At 51.8% G+C, this 16007-nt stretch overlaps 1 protein-coding gene across 2 annotated transcripts in view; it reads right to left on the minus strand.

Annotated features, from left to right (window-relative positions):
- The window catches only part of MGAT5B (alpha-1,6-mannosylglycoprotein 6-beta-N-acetylglucosaminyltransferase B), a 68313-nt gene that overhangs the window by 2248 nt on the left and 50058 nt on the right, over window positions 1–16007 (minus strand). For both annotated transcript variants that reach the window (XM_040081883.2, XM_058422945.1), the window contains 7 exons: window positions 14208–14339; window positions 13260–13393; window positions 11631–11761; window positions 9212–9367; window positions 8450–8596; window positions 6194–6310; window positions 49–123 (listed from right to left, as the gene is read on the minus strand). In XM_040081883.2, coding sequence (XP_039937817.1) covers window positions 49–123; window positions 6194–6310; window positions 8450–8596; window positions 9212–9367; window positions 11631–11761; window positions 13260–13393; window positions 14208–14339 — 892 coding nt within the window. The remainder of the gene's footprint in view (window positions 1–48; window positions 124–6193; window positions 6311–8449; window positions 8597–9211; window positions 9368–11630; window positions 11762–13259; window positions 13394–14207; window positions 14340–16007) is intronic.

Genomic DNA, 16007 nt, shown 5'->3' on the forward strand with positions numbered 1-16007 from the left:
CATGAGGACAGAGATGGTTCCCCAGGGAGGACAGGGATTCTCCCCAACCTGGTGCTGAATGTAGGCGTGGATCCGCTCCAGCATCCCCTCGCAGGTGTACTCGTAAGGCAGGTAAGGGTCCACCTGTGAAGGGCAAGAGCAGCGCACAGGCAGCAGGTGGGCACAGCCTTGCCCTGCCCCTGAGGCAGCAGAACCCTGGGCAGGGCTCTCCCACCCACCAAAGCCCACAGCTCGTGTCTGTCCACCAGAGCAAGCAGGGAAGAATCCCAAGGCTGGAGAAACCTCACAAGCCATAAAGTGCTAAAGACAGAGGAGTACTTTGGGCTCAACCTGGGCTCAACAGTGAAATCACCCTGTTCCACTTTAGTCTCCCTTTTTTCCACTTTTAGTAAGTTATAAAATCAAACCAGCTTTCATCCAGTAGGTCACTTTAAACTAAAGCATGAACTATTCCAGCCCAAGAGACACTCTGCAGCTGTGGGCAAGGGAGGAGCAATCTTAAAATACAGGGGAAGGGGTAGAGTTGGAAAAGATGCCAAGCTAATCCAGAGCAAGAGGATCTCGGTGCTGCCCCAGGTCTGGTCTGGCATCCTGTGTTCCTGGGATCTCAGCACAGCTCTGACCACTCAGAGAGGAAGGTCCAGGCTCAGACCCACAAAACTGGCCAGGAAAGGGCAGGGCTGGGACTGGCTGTGCACAGTCCAGGGAAAAACATCTCCCTTTTCCCACTGCCATGCCACTGAGGGTTTGCTGCCCGGTGCAGGTGGCTGTGATGGGGTGGAAGCCAACGTCTCTGCCAGTCCCAGGGGCTTGGCAGTCCCTGCTGGCACTGGCTGGGACGGGGCAGGGAGGCAGGAGCTGGGTGAGCACTGGGATGGAGCAAACACTGGTGCCCACAGGGATGTCAGTGCTGTCCCTGCACCCCCACGTCCAGAACTGCTATTACAGAGTCAGCAATGCTCAAACCATGGGATATTTTCAGTGTGGGTTACAAAAAGCTTCTCCAGGAGACTCTGCCTGCACTCCCTGTTCTGGGAGCCACCTCAGATCCCGGCAGGGCAAACTCCCTCCTCTGCACGGTGGCTCAGCAGCGTCCCCACATGAGCTTGTCCCTGGCGCTGTGGTGGCACAGGGCAGGCAGGAACAGCCAGGAGCAGGCAGCCAGGCTCCCTGCCCTCAGCAGGACCAGTGCTGACCATTGCCCCCAGGTCTGTAGTGATTTTCCCCAGGGGAGGAGCACTGCCACAAGGGCTGTGACTGATGCCTCCCTTCCCTCTGGAACAAATTATTTTTTAAGGAACTATTTGCCCTGGGAAGACCTATTTTTCCAGAGAGGTGTTACATGAGGTGCAGGAGGTTGGTGCACGGAAGGGGCCAGTCCTGGAACCTCCTTCCCCCTTGTGTATCTCTGCAGAGCTTTATTCAGAAGGATTATAAGCAAAACCACCCGAAGATAATTAATCCAGAAAACACTGCTGCTTTTCTGAGCTCTGCACATCCAAAACAGCTATTTCCTTTTGAAGTACCTGTCAAAACCAAGCTCAAAGGCTCAGTCTGCTGAGAAACCTCTAAGCATTTCCCTGCCATAAATATCCCACCTGAGATCTCAGCCAGGCTGGAAATCACAGCTGCTTCATCTAATTACAGATGTGCACTCTAATCAGGGCTGACACAGTGACAGGCACCAATCCTGCCTCTGAATTCCTGACGGGCTCTCAGTTAACTGGGGCAGAGCCCTCTCAAAGCAAAATCACCTGTCTCAGCTTCTGAGCCAGGCTGGGGCTGCCTGGCACCAGTTTGGAGGAGACAAACCCCCCCTTGCACAGCACCACCAGTGCTCAGTCTCATCTCACCACCGCTTTCATGGGGGGCTTTTCCAGGACCCCCTTTTGCCAGGTATCGTGCAGACGTAACTCCAGAAACAGCCTCATCCCCCAAAACGCTGCAGCACATTTCACAAACCTTCCTTGTGCCTGCACCTGCACCCAGAGGTGATGCTCCAGGTGCAATCCCACCTCTCCACACTCCCAGGGGTCCTGTGGGATCCCTGGGCATCAGGAGTGGGCTGGAGCCCACTGCAGCCCCTGCTCCTCCAGCCCCTCTCCCTCTCAGAGGGTCCCCTAAAGGCTCTCACTTCCCTCTGCTCCTCTCTCCAGGTTTTGTTAGGATTCAGCTCATGCACTCAGGACTGAGAAAATGCCAATTTTGAGAAGATAATTGTTTAATTAAAATCTGACAGGCTCGGCCTCTTCTCAACAGCACATTGTTAATGGCATTCCTCACGTCGGGAGCTCAGGATGTCCCCAGAGCCCTGGAAGGGAGGAGAAGGAAAAGGAGGAGGGTTCTGAGGTGGGGATCACTGCATCCCACTGCAGAATGATGCACAGGGTGGCAGGGGAGGGAATGGAGGGGTTGGTAAGGTGGACTTTGCCATCCTTTCCTCAGGTGGGGAACACAGAGGCAGAGCTTTCCAGTCGCAGTGCTCTCTCCATCAGCCAGGCAGGGAGTGACTGGTGCCACCACAAGAACCCTGGGTTTGGAGGCTCCAGCTGGAAGGGAGTGTGGAGTCTCCTCCATTCAAAAGGAAAAGAAAGCAGGGCAGAAAAGAATCTGAACGTCATCAGACAAACAAGTAGAAAAATAATGCAATTCTGTGCTGGCACGTAACAGCAGGCTGGAACATTTTAACCAGCTATTTTCACTGTGATGTTTAATGCGCCGCTCTTTCAGGCATAGTCTGAAATGTATAATTTTCCATTATAGTCCTGTATGTTTGACTTTAATATAATGAAGCCTTCTCCCTTCACTACACCAGAATATTGGGTCTGTTAAATTGCTTGTGTGAGGACTGCTTTTGACAATGGGAAAAGCTGAAGGCCCAGAAAATGGTGGTGCTTGCAAACCTCTCTCCTTCTCCAGCCTCTAAGCCCAGGATAACAGATGGCATCCATCACTGGGACAAGCCTCCTGCATCACCTTTCCCTGGAGAACACCTCGTGTCTCTCTATCCCCTGTCCCTGTGCTTTGATCTCTGGGGTAGAGACATTTGGTGCTTCCCTGGTTTTGATTTCCCCTATAAATAGGTCAGGGATGCAAACCATCAGGGAACCCCAGAACTGCTCCAAGTGAGATGAATGGCAGAGACACAGCCTGCCAAAAACCTTGCCCAGCAGCTGGGGGTGACCTGGAACGGATGTCACCTCCAAAAGGACGAGGGAGGGCAGCACGAGGGCTGTTCTTGGGGGAAAAAAACCACCGATTGCAAACCCAAGCCACATCCCAGGCATGATTCAGCTCTGCCTCCAGAAGGAAGAAGTTTCTTTCCGGCAGAACTAGGTTGGGAGGGACGCCGGCTGCATCCCAACTGCTCTGCTTGCACAGAGCCAGCAGCCAGCCCTGCTCTTGGGGAGCTCTGCCAGCCCAGCAGGAGCTGTGGGATGGCACAGCCTGCCCCGAGCTGCAGCCCTGGGGGTCAGCAGGAGGAACTGGGCCGCTGCAGTGACGCTAAAATACTGCTGAGAATCGGCAAATCCCCCTCGGAGCAAAGCAGGGCGGGTCTGTTGTCAGCTCAGCCGCACCAGAGTTGCTGTCAGGTTCGTGAACCAGCTCCCAAATTCCCAGACAGGCTCCCAGCACCCCCTGTTCCAAGTCCCTGGTCCCCAGCACAGCTTCCACCTGATGGCAGAGCCAGGTTTCTCACAAGATCCCATATCCTCAAAAACGTCTTGCTGAGTTCTGGCCCAGAAGGTGCAAAACATCTGTGGGATATTTTTCAGTCATGCAGCAACGACGAAAAAAAAATCCCAAAATAAAATCAATTTCAGGTCAGTTTTCAATTTCCAATGTTTTCACCCATCAGGGAGGGGGGAACCGTTGTGTTTCAGGTTCAATCTGTCTGAGTTGGTGAAGCAAAGGGAAATGCATCATTTCGGATCCAGCATTCCTTTCAATAAATTGGCAGGGTATTTCCAAACAAAGGCAGGCAGATGGGAAACAAAACCACCGTATTTCATTCCAGTAATTTTGAAATGAAATGTTTTGACAGAAAAAAAAAATGAATTGATGGTGGTTATTCTGAAACACAGACAAAATTTATTAGATATTCCAATAACAGAACACCTCATTTTGCCTTGGGGGGAGGAAAAAGGAGTCAGTAAAGTAATTTCTCCAAACTCCAGTAACTGGCTGGGAATAGGAACACTAAATTGCCCAGCTACCATCTTTCTGCTGCTCCTCCTGCGAATGCTCTTGTTTTCAATTCCTGCTGTAACAAACAGTATTTTAAAGACAAGATACCCATGGACTCCTGGAGCTAAATCCCATAATAAGGCTTTTAAACCTGTAAGGTAGGTCAATTTTTAGGCTTAATTGCCTTGACAGCATCTCTTATAAAGCAGGCCTTTCTATTTAAAAGATAAAAAGGTGTGTGGGGGAAAAAGAGGCTGCTGTAAGTTATTCACACTCACTCCCTGCTCTGCTCTGGGAGGATTTCTACAAGGTCTTTAAAACCCCAGAGAGGTGAGTTGTGGATTAACTCCTTGGTGGGAAGGAATCCCTCCTCTCCAGAGCGACCTCTTGTCACAATGCAAATGAGGCCTCAGCGACTGGAGTTGTTAATCAGAGGCAAATTTAGGACTTCCAGCAGCTAAGGGTAATTCCAGAGGCTGGGATGCTTTGTGGGAGGGCACTACAGAGTGGGGGTCCTGATCCCACAAGTGGGAATGAGAAGAGCTGAGACAAGAGCTTGGTTTGGGGCAAAGCAGGGATGGGCACAGCAGCAGCACACTCCAGTGAGTGTCCAGTTCTGGACACCAGCTCCCAGTGCCCGTCCTGCCAGCAAACCCTTCCCTAAGATCCTTTTTAGTTCTTTAATTTTTTAGCCAGACCATTAAGCACCTAAATCACCTGGTGCACATCCAGTCAACACCTCAGCAGCACAACAAAGCTGCCCAGGAGCCAGCACAGCCCTTTCCTCCATCTCAATCTCACCATTCTTTAATTATTTTAACAGCACAGCAGCACCAGGCTTCACCATTTTCTCTCTTCTCTTCTGGAGAAACTGAAAATTTCCTTCTCTCTCCCAAAACAGCTCCCGGCATTCCACCCACAGCAATTCCTTCACTTCAGGGCTGTCTCCAGCCCAGATGGCGGAGGGTCAAGCTCTGACAGCTGGCCTGGCAGCACAGCAGCAGGGATGTCATTATTTTTAATTTAATTCTAATCAAGATACGGGGATGAATGTGCAAAACAACAACTGTTTTCCTACGTCGGGTTTGATCAGTCTCTACAAAACTCACAGAGAAAATGAGCGTGAGGTGAAGAGCTGTGGCAGTCACACCCTCGAGGAGGTGAGACACAGGGTGATGGCACGGCCTCAGTTACCTGAATCAGGTCCCCAGATGGCCACAGGCACCCACCTCTGCAGCTCCCACTGCAGGGAAAAGCAAGGATGACCCTTCTCTGACCGGCATGACACCTGTCCCCCCCAAATCCCACCTGAGCCCGGGTTCCACAGCACATCCCTGTTCTCCAGAGAGGGTGGCTCATCCCAGATAAGCAAATTGCCAGCAAAATGGCTACCAGCACTTTCCTCCCCTCCAGGAAAATTGACTTTAATAATCTGGACAACTTGAAAGGCTCCTGCCACAGGGTGGGAGGTAAATATTCATGAAGGAGCGTTTCCGGAGTGGGCACAGCAGGAATGCTGCCTTCCCTGGGGTCCTCCCCTTCCTTACATCCCTCACAGAGGCAGCTCCTGAAGTTGTTCCCATCGATTTGCTCCATCCAAAGGTAACGAGCAGTGAAATGGGGGAAAGGCAGGTGCAGAGGGCTGCGGCTCTCTGGGTTTATCTTTGTTACCACACCAGCTCCCAGAACTGCTCTACACCCCCAGCAACCTCAGCCTCCTGCTCCCAAACCTTATCTCAGCCTCCCCTTGCTCCAGGCCTACCCACAGGATTCCCAGGGGATCCCTCAAAGGCACAGCCCTGCCCTGGGGAAACACCTACAGCCCTCAGTGCCCGAGCAAGGTGGGAGCACGTGTGCCCCTGGGGCCGCAGGGAAGGATGAAAAAATCCAAAGGAGAAAGGAAAATAAATTAACGTCTGGCAAGGACAGCCAGGCTCCGCCATCTGCTGCTGCTTGTTCAAACCCAGCAGCGGGGAGGTCACCCCAAAACTGCTCCGAGCTCTACCTGTGTCCTCATGATGGTTTTGATGGCAGCTTCGAACTCCTGGGAGTTGTTGTAGTCAACAGTCCACACGTGGGGCTTCCCGATGAACTCTTCAGCATACGGGTGTTGGGAGGACACCTGAAACACAGCGGTGCCAGCTGGATTCTGCCGTCCCTGCCGGAGTGGCAGAGAGGAGCAGCAGCCTCACAGACACCGTGGGGTTTGACCCACTGCAACAGGGAGTGCTGGAAGGAGGTTTCCTCTGAATCCAGCCTCAGGGTGGTGTGCTGTAATTCCCACGGGGTTGGTGCCCCGTTCCCAACAACACTGAATTCCTTTTGCGTCCTGGAATATCTCCATGCCTGTAACACAGGAACGATTTAACCTTGACCTGAGCCGTTCTGTGCGTCTGGATGGTAAAAACGCACCAAAGCAGGGAATGTGTGTGATATATGTCCTAAAGTTAATTCGTGTTAAATGTTATAATATGTAATTCATTCTCTGTAAATGTAAGTTTTATTTCTAATCGAGTATACAATGGGTTAACTGGGACTGAGACAGCACAAAGGGGGACACAAGGAATTCTTTTGCTGGAGATTGCACGGGAGGGACATGAGAAAACTATGCCAAGAATTACACGAAAAGGGACACGAGAAAACTTCTGCTGGGAATCGTTAGAGGAGAACAAAAACGAGGGAAAAGGGAGATGGAGAACCCGGAGAACTGAACAATTACATCACATCGATATCTTATCCGTCCCCGCCCAACATTAACATCTCTACACCGTACCCGGACACAGCAATCACGACATTGCTCTCCAGCGCAAATCCTTTCAACCCCACCAGAACCCGAACATGAATATCTAATGAAGCTGCCTCGGAAGGGGGAGTCTTGGGGTCCCGGTTTTCCCTCAGCAAACCAGTGTATAAAAATTGACTGCCTCAGACCAAAAATGTGAACTGAGGGGGTGACAGACTGACAGAGTGTGTTACCGCGTTCACCCAGTGCCGAAACCCCGGGCTTCGACGCTGTCCTTTTAATTGTGGCTATCGGAGACTGTTCTTTTGTCTCGAAATAAAATTCTAAATTTTGATTTACTGAATTTGGTCTATCGTATTTATTACACGTGTGTGAAGGCACCACATCTCCCAGGTTTGCCAGCTCTAGAAACAAGGCAGGGAGAAAATTCATCGCCACTGAAATCTGGGAAAGACTGGCCCCAGGAGAGAGCAGTGCTGGAAGCTGCATCACCCTGGGGCCACAGGCAGCCCACACACTGGCACTCCACAGGTACTGACATCCTTGCTTTTCCCTGGGCTGCCCACCCACGTGATTTTTGGGCATCAAGAATCAAAAATCTTTGATCTACCTCTTTTGTTTCAGCCCTGAGGTGCTTTTTCAGCCCTGATCTCCTCTGGGAAGGAAAGAGAGAGGTTGCTGAGCAGAGGAGGGGTTTTGGGGGCACCACAAAGCATCGCAGAGGGGCCTGAACCCCTGCCGGCTGGAGGAGAAGAGCTGTGTGGTTTATTCTCCTCACTGCTGTCCTTCCTCATTTCTTTCCCGGCAGATTGATCACCTCTTTTCCCTCCGGCACATAAACACCCTGAGGCATTTTTCAGCCCTCGCCCCAGGCTGCTATCCTGGCTCCAGGCTGAGCTACAGCCCCAGCCCCACCCGAATGGGTGTGAATGGGTGTGAATGGGTGTGAATGGGTGTGAATGGGTGTGAACACCTAATTCGGGGTGCACGGGGCAATCGGGGGGGGCAGGACAGCCCAGTCCAGCTGCACAGCCCCCCCAGCTCGCTCCGAGCCTTGCATTGCATTATCCACTTTATTAATAATAAAAGAGGCAATTTTCTCAAGCCTTTAACTTTTAAAGAGTTCCTGCTCTACTTAGATTGAATTCCCAGCGATGCTGGGCGAGCCTGGGAGGGATTTCAGAGCCCTGATTTTCCTGGTGTCCCTCTGGGAGGACAAAGGGGTGAGCAGGGTGTGGGGCACCTGTGGATCTGGGCTGGTGGGGAAAGAACTGGGGGACTGCAGAAAGCTCCTGCACGACCTTCTCCTTGGAAACCCCAAACCTGCAGCAGAGCCCCCTGCATCCGAGGCAAATCCCCAAACGGGGGACGCCATCCGCAGACATCCACGGAGGAAATCGTGCCGGGAAAAAAACTATTAAAACCCAGTAACCTCTGTGTGGCAGCTGCTCTTGCCCAGGCTGGCCCAAGGCCTGGCGCAAAGGGGACGGCTCCAAGCAGCGCCCACAGCACACTTGCCTCTCTGGACGTGGGCTTGCCGCGGAAGAACTCGTGGTTGAGGGAGCTGTGGGGAGGGTTGAAGCGGGCCTGCAGGAAAACGCAGCCGTTGGCGATGGCCTCCAGCGGGGCCGGGCCCTCGTAGGGGAACCCGAAGCCGATGAAGAGCTGCAAGGCAGGAACACAGCGCTGCTGAGTGATTCTCCCCACGGGGAAACCTCCCGGAGAAACCCACCAGCGTCCCCTTCTCTGCTGCCCTGCTCCTGCACGCCGAGCCTCTAACGGGGTTCAACGAACTGCGCTCAAAATTCCCCTTTTTCCATCAACCACAGCCCATTTTGCACGGCCATGGAGTGTCCAGGAGCTGCCAGTTCCTCCGTGGTGCTTACAGCCATCACTTTGGCCCTGCACAGAGCAACATTGCTTTGCCAAAGCTGTTTGGGCTGGTAAATCAGGAATATTTCCCTCAGGCACCAGCTGAAGGTGACAGGGATGCGCCCACACCCATGCACACCAAGAATCTCGTTTATTTTTGTCACAGCTAAAAGGTGAAAAAACAAAAACCCAACCCCACCCCACTCAGCAATAAATGAATTAATGGGGAAACTCTGTGTTCTGGGAGAAACCCATCAGACACATCTTGATCTGAAATGTGCCCTGCTCAGTTCCTGCCTAATTATCCCGGCTGAGAGGCTCATGGTTAATTAGCCCAGCTGGGAGTGCCTGCAAGCCTGGGAGGAGCACAGGTAATGGGGCACGGGGTCCTGGGGTGCCCTCGCCCACCTTTGCCTTCCTCAGCAGCTGCTGGAACTCGTGCTGGGGCAGCAGCCCGTGGTTCTTCACGAACGCCGGCACCTCGGGTGGCCTCTGTGTTTCGTAATAAACTGTGCCATGGATCTCCATGTACTTGTTGAGGATGGCCAGGAACTTCTCCTTGCCCTGGGGAGGAAGGCAGACATGTGAGCTGCACCAAAGGATGGGTCTGACCTCCGCCTCCCATGGTTATGGGGTGTTTAACTCTCGAGCTGCTGTCCCAGAGCACCAGCCATGCCTCAGGCAGACCCACAGCAGCGCAAAATCCGCCCTCCTCACTCCTTGGAAACACGTCCTGGACTGCCCCAGGCTCCTGGAATGGCTGCAGGATCCATCACCCTGATCAGCAAGTTCCTGCCTTCCCTGTCCCCTCCAAGGACAACTTCCACTCTGGAGCTGCTGAACTAAAGGCTTCAAAGGGTTTAGAAGGAAGTCTGCAAAGACCAGAGCTTCCTAATAGCCTCTTACTCCAAGTAATAAGTTCCTAAGATTTTCTCATTCAGATTTAATCCTGTTTCACTGCCTGGAAAATGAAGGGGGTCATCAATTTTCCTCTCTTGGTGGCTTCCCTCCTTTTGCTCCAAAGCAGCCTTTAGTTTTAAGACTTTCTCTACTGCAGATTTTTTTTTTTTTTTTTTTTTTTGCTTGAAAAAACCACAAAGGGCCCATCCTTTGGATGCTGGATTTTCCAGTGCTGCAACAGCCCCAAAAGAGCAAAGACCAGGGGGAATAAGGAGTTATAAATGGGGAATTTGAGAAAACTCTGTATGATGCCTTAAAGCCTCCTCAAATGCTGTATTTCTGCCCTCAGCCATGGTTCCCTGGGATTCTCCAAGGCTCTAAGGCTTTCCCAGCTTATTAAAACTTCAGCTCCTGTTGTGAGCCAGAGGCAAGAAGTTCAGAGGGGTAGGAAATGAGAAATAAAGGGAAGGGAGGTTTAATGAAATGTTCCTAAATGTCAAAAACATCCTGCTCTGGAGAGGGTCTTTGGTCCAAGGCTGGTAAATAAGCACCTGGATCCAGAAGATGGAGTTGGTCTTTGCCTTTCTAGATCTCAAAATCACACAAAATAAAGGGAAAAAAACCAACCTCTATTCCATTTTTTTTTAATGTACCATGGAGTGGTACAAGATGGGAAGCAAAGGCCAAGCAGCTTGGCCTCAAGGGGCCAGCAAGGCTCAGCCCCAGCCTCTTCACCCAGGAATAAATGACCTCAAATTCGCAGTTTGGGGAAAAGTGATGTTGTTTGTGAGTTCTGACTCAAAACAGCAAATGCCTGTAGCACCCGGGGTGGAGGGAAATGTCCATTCTGGGCTTTTAACTCTCTTTAGTGCCTTCCCAAATTACCTTAACTAAGCTCCAAGGAAACTTCTGGATAAGAAAGGGCAGGGGAATGGTAGAAAAATAAGACAAGATGTTGCAGTTCTCCTAAAATGAGATTTAGGGGGTTTCAGTAGGGCTTTTAGGGAGCCCCCAAGCCAGGCAGAGGGGATTTGCTCTCAGACCTGGGGGGTGATGGAAAACCCACAAACACCAGTAAAGAGGAGGTGGCGTGGCTTGATCCTGGCACACCACAAGCATCCCTGCTAATTAGCCCCTGCTAATCAGGAAATCTGGGAAGGGGAGGAGGCACAGCCCCCCCTGCACCAACCCACATCAATCCCAGCAGCTCCAGAGGACCAAGCCCACGTCAAGGCAAAGTCAACTCCGACAAAAACTTTTTCTCTCCCGAGAAGAAGCGCAGAGGAAAAGCCCAGCAGCAGCTGGTGTGGTACAGTACCTGCAACTGGAGAAGCCCCAGGCGGTGCACAGAGGGAAAAATAGAAATAAATCAACAGACAATGAGAATTAGCTCCTTTTTACAGCCCTGGAAGGGAAAGCAGCTTGCTAGCTCTGGATAAAATGGGGGGAGCACACACAGCCCCTCTGGAGGCGCAGGGGGATGTTTTGGGGGGTGGAGGGGCTGTCCCCATGCAGTGACCCACCCTTCTCCCCCCGGTGTTCCAGGCTCGAGGAGCACGGCCCCTTTTCACAGAGTGCTTGAAAGCAGACACAAACTATCCCCATCATAATGCAGCAATCGCAGCAATTAATTAGTAGCAATCATTATAATTAATTACATAAAATCATGGATACGAAATCCTCAGCCTCAGAACCTGCTGGGAGGAAGCATCATCTAGAGCAAGGAGTGGGGAATGGCATCCCACCAGCCTCTCCCTGCTTTGTGGAGGCTCTGGATGTGCCACATCCCTCCCCCAGGACCGGGACAAGGATGATCCTCCACAAACTCACCCAAATCTGCACCTCCACAGCTCGGGGTGAAAGCCAGAGGCTGCCTATGCCAACCCCTGCCTGTCTGGCATGTCCCCAGCAGCCCAAGGACACCCACCTTCCAGATGCTGGCCTCCTTGCCGTACACCACGGCCATGCTGCTCACTTTGTTGGCCTTGATGAGCTGCCTCTCGGTCTGGTTGAGCTCCTCCGACACGAAGCCCATGAAGGAGTTGTCGGGGGTGTGAGCTGTAGGCACCAAGGGAAGGAGACACGTGGCTGGACAGATGTTTTTTGGGATGTCCCCAGGGCTGGGGATACAGCCTGAGATGAGCCCGGCTCCAGAGCCTTGCTGGAGCGTGGAGGAAAATGGAGCTTGAACCCCTATGCAAGCAGCTCATGAAATCCAGGCTTCAGAACCCCCTCGAGCAGCTCTTCACACAGTGAGGGGCTTTCAGGCTGCCAGAGGGGCTTTATCCAGCCAGGAAAAAGCAATGCTCGAGTCACCCAACGGCCAGTGGGGTCTGGGCTCCTTTCAGACACGCACATCTCCCATCCACACCACAAGCAAATCCCAGTCACTGAGCTGCTGTCACCTTCAGGATCCCAGCTGAAAACAAACCAGGCTCTGACACCAGCACCACCCAGCTGGAAGCTGCTGGCTGTGCCCTCACTGTGCTGGACCAGTGGAAGGAGCCTGGTCTCTGCCTGGATCATTCTGTAGCCCAAGAGGTGGCCCAGCAGGAGCTCCTTGCAGGCAGGGGGAAGCAGAGCCAGGGAGGATGACACTGCCCAATCATCACCTTGTGGAGGATCTCAGAGCCCCAGAACCACCCTGGCACTGATGCCTTAAGCTTTTAGCTTTTATATTTTTCAGATCCTGTACTGCATTAGGGTATAACTCTGAACTCCATATAGAGTGTCAGTAAGCTCTTTTCACATTTTGGTCAGACAATGCAATCCTTCCAGGCCTGAGAACCAGGGTCACATTCACTGCCTCAGGCCCCAAAAAGTATAAACAAAAGAGAATTGAGGGAAGCAAACTGGAGAAGTGTGACTTCATTACCTGAAGCTGTAATTGGAGGATTAACCCCTGATATGCAAATAGACCAAACTTATTTGTATCTGAAGAACTCGTGACTGTTGTCCATCTTGGGTGTAGCCTCTGGGAGGCTTTTGCACTGCCCAAAGTGTATCTGCTAAAGGCCTTTAATAAATACACACTTTATACTTTTAACTCTGTTTAGCCTGTGTTCTAGTGATGCCTTGGGCAGGCTGAGATGGAACAGAGACTGCACAGAGTGAAGAGAATAAAGCAGATATTTGTTGAAAGGCCTTTAGGACACACCTTGGGCAGGACAAGAGCCTGGCCAGGGCTGCACCCAAGGTGGACCCAAAATGGGCACAAAATGGACAAAGGGTCACGAGGTCTCACACTTGGATCAGTTTTGGTCCATTTGCATTTTGGGGTTGAATTGTCCAACTACGGCTCCAAGTTGTGAGGTCCCATCCTTCTTGTTCCTCCCTCCAGCCACCGCTGTTTGTGCTTTTGGGGCTGAAAACTTGTCCCAGTTGTCCTTGGTGTGCATCAGGAAAAGGATTTGTTTTGTGTCGCTGCTGTGTGCAGAGAGCTGAGTGACCCTGAGTGTGAGCTCAGAGCTGCACCCTGGGCAGCACAGAACCTGAAACACACGGAAGATAAAGCCCAAGGCATCAGCAGGCAGCCACGGCAGGCAGCAGCACTTACGGAACATGGTCATGAACTGGGGGGGCTGCAGGTTCCAGTAGCCCCAGTTGGTGCGGTAGCCGCGCAGCGTGGCGTACTCCTCGTGGTTGTAGGCTGGCTCTGTCCCAAACGTGTCGATGACCCGGACACGGCACCTGCGGAGCAGACACTGCCTGAGGACACCTGCTGTCCCTGGGAACCCTGTCCCTCATCTGCGCCCCGAGCAGAGGGTGCAGCAGCATCCCAAGGAGCCCTTCCCAACACTGCTTGACAGGAGGATTTCCCTTTGCAGGACCCTCAGCTCCCTGCCAGCTGTGAGAACGATGGACCTCCCCCAAAGGCTTATTAATGCCTTTCCCAATGTCCTGGGAATGTGAGGCAGGCACTACCAGCACAAGGCTGAGGAGAGAAGAGGAACAACAAGCAAGGGAAGAGCAAAACAAGCTGAATGCAAGAGCAAATGCATTTATAATAAAAGCAATAACGCAGCTTGTCATTTTTCTCTCTAATAAAATTGTGTAGGATAGTGGAAGAGATGGGAAAAAATGTAATAAATAGCAGGTCTATCAGCACTAAATTAAATCGCAGATTTTCCTGGCTGGTGATGTACCAGGGGATGATGACATCTGTCTTGATGCTCAAGGAGCCAGGGACAGGGCTCCTTACAAATTCCCAAGGCTCACACTCCTCTCCATGCCGTGCCCACCCCTGGCTGCAAGAATGGAATGGAGGCACACATTGCAGGCACGTGCAGGGTTTGACCTTTCCCCAACCTTCTCTCTTTTAATGAGGTTTTATCCTAAAAAATGGGAGGCTCAGAATGCCTCGTGCCATGGCAGCAGGGGACACAACAAGGTAAAAATCAAACATAAAATCAAAGGGACTGGCTCTTCAGATTGGTCATTAGCGTTAGTCTTTGCTTGCTAATTAATGAAATGTAGAACAAGAGCAGGCAGTGGCTTTGCTTACCTGTATTTCTTAAAGGAGAGCCCCATGTGCTGCTTCATCTGCTGGAGGCCGTGGTAGTCGGTGTAAATCAGGTCAAAAGGCAGAGGGCTGGTCAAGGGGCAGTTCCCCCGTCCTGGAGGCACCCCTAAGTGACTGGGGAGAAGCAGGAGGGGTCAGCCCCCAGCACCACCAACAGCCCTGCAGCACAAACACTCCTCTCCCTGCAGGGCACCCAGCAGGAGCCATCAAACGGCTCCTCTTTGATGGAGGGGGAGGCAGATCGTTCTCCTCACCCCAGTTTTTGTTTCCCACGCCAAAGATCCGGAGAGTCCTGGTCCCTCCCCATCTTTGCACCTGCTCCAGTTGAGTTCCTGCTCCTTCCACATGGACTGTGAGACACAGCATTCCCAGGCAGGGCCCACCAGCATCCCAGTCACCACACACCCTCCCTTGGAGCTCTCTTGTTGAAGACACCAGATTTCGTTTACTTTCATTGCAGTCACACCAGTGAGACTTGTAAAGCCACAACTTTCCTCTCCTCTCTGCCTGCAAGGCTCCCAGCTGAGCCCAAAGCTCCCTGTTCCCAGCTCCACATCCCTCCCAGCACACCCTGGAATGTTTCTCCTATTCCAGTCCTTACCCACCACATCCCAGAGCACTCTCAGCTTCTCCTTGACTCTGCTGGCAATGCCTGTCCTTGGACGTTGGGCACATTTCATTCGTATTTCTCATTTTTGGTCCCGTTTATGAAATAATTCCATAAAACAGGGGCAGCTGGGCCCTGGGTCTCACTCAGGGGGTTTCCAGACAGTTTCCAGCCCCTCTTCCCTCCTCCAGGGGATAAAACTAATTATGAAAATCCAGATAAACTCCACTGACTGCAATCTCTTTATCAAGACCATCAGTTACCTCGCTGCCAGGGTGAGATGTGATTAATCCAGCAAGATACAGGGCTGGTAAACCTGTGGTGTGTCTCCTTCCATTTCCAATTACCTCTGTGAACTGACGAATCCCTCTCTCAAAGCTGTTCCACCCAGTGTACCACTGATGTCAGCCTGACAGCCCATCTGCTTGTCTGGACCATGTTTTCTCCTTCTCAGAGGAAAAAAAAAAAAACCCTGTGACACCTTCCAGCTTCAGCAGGTTTCTCAAAAATCCCTGTTGCTTGTACTTGTGATTTCCCAGTGCCAGTTTGCTCAGAGGCTGATTCACTCCACGGTTTTAATGTTCTCGTATTTTGTTTTTCCTCCTAAAGATGATAATTCCTCGTCCTCATAACTCCACTCACACCCAGAAAGCAACAGCATCCTCATGGGAATCCAAACTGCTGAGCTGATTCGGTCCACCCAGGCTGTCGCACTCCCACCACGCAGTTGTCCCTTTTTGTTCTCAGTCCTTCCAACAAGGCTGAGGAATTCCTGGTTTATTTCTCAAGTCTGAGCTCAGACACTGTGAAATCTCACCCTTAGCTCCTGCCTGCCAGGACGTCTGTCTTTGTTTTCTCCTGGGCTCTTCACTTACTCCGAACCCCTATTTGGAGATGGGAATTTATCCCAGACATGCCTGTAGGTATTTTCTCTTCTTTAAGGAATAAAAGTTCTGGTCAGGTTTTACACTTCCAGGTTTCAAATCTTCCCTTCTCTGTGACCTCTCTTACTGTTTCTCTTGATTTCTCTGCATTTTCCCCACTGAACCATAGAATTCCCTTTCCAGCCCTACCTGGGGTTTATCTGTCCCTCAGCTGAAGCTCAGATGGACCCACGGCCCCAGGGTCCATCCTCTGAGGAGCACTTCCATAAGGCACTCACCCCTTGCAGAGCC

This window comes from Hirundo rustica, chromosome 18, assembly GCF_015227805.2.
Source record: "Hirundo rustica isolate bHirRus1 chromosome 18, bHirRus1.pri.v3, whole genome shotgun sequence".
In the NCBI taxonomy this organism is placed as follows: domain Eukaryota; kingdom Metazoa; phylum Chordata; class Aves; order Passeriformes; family Hirundinidae; genus Hirundo; species Hirundo rustica.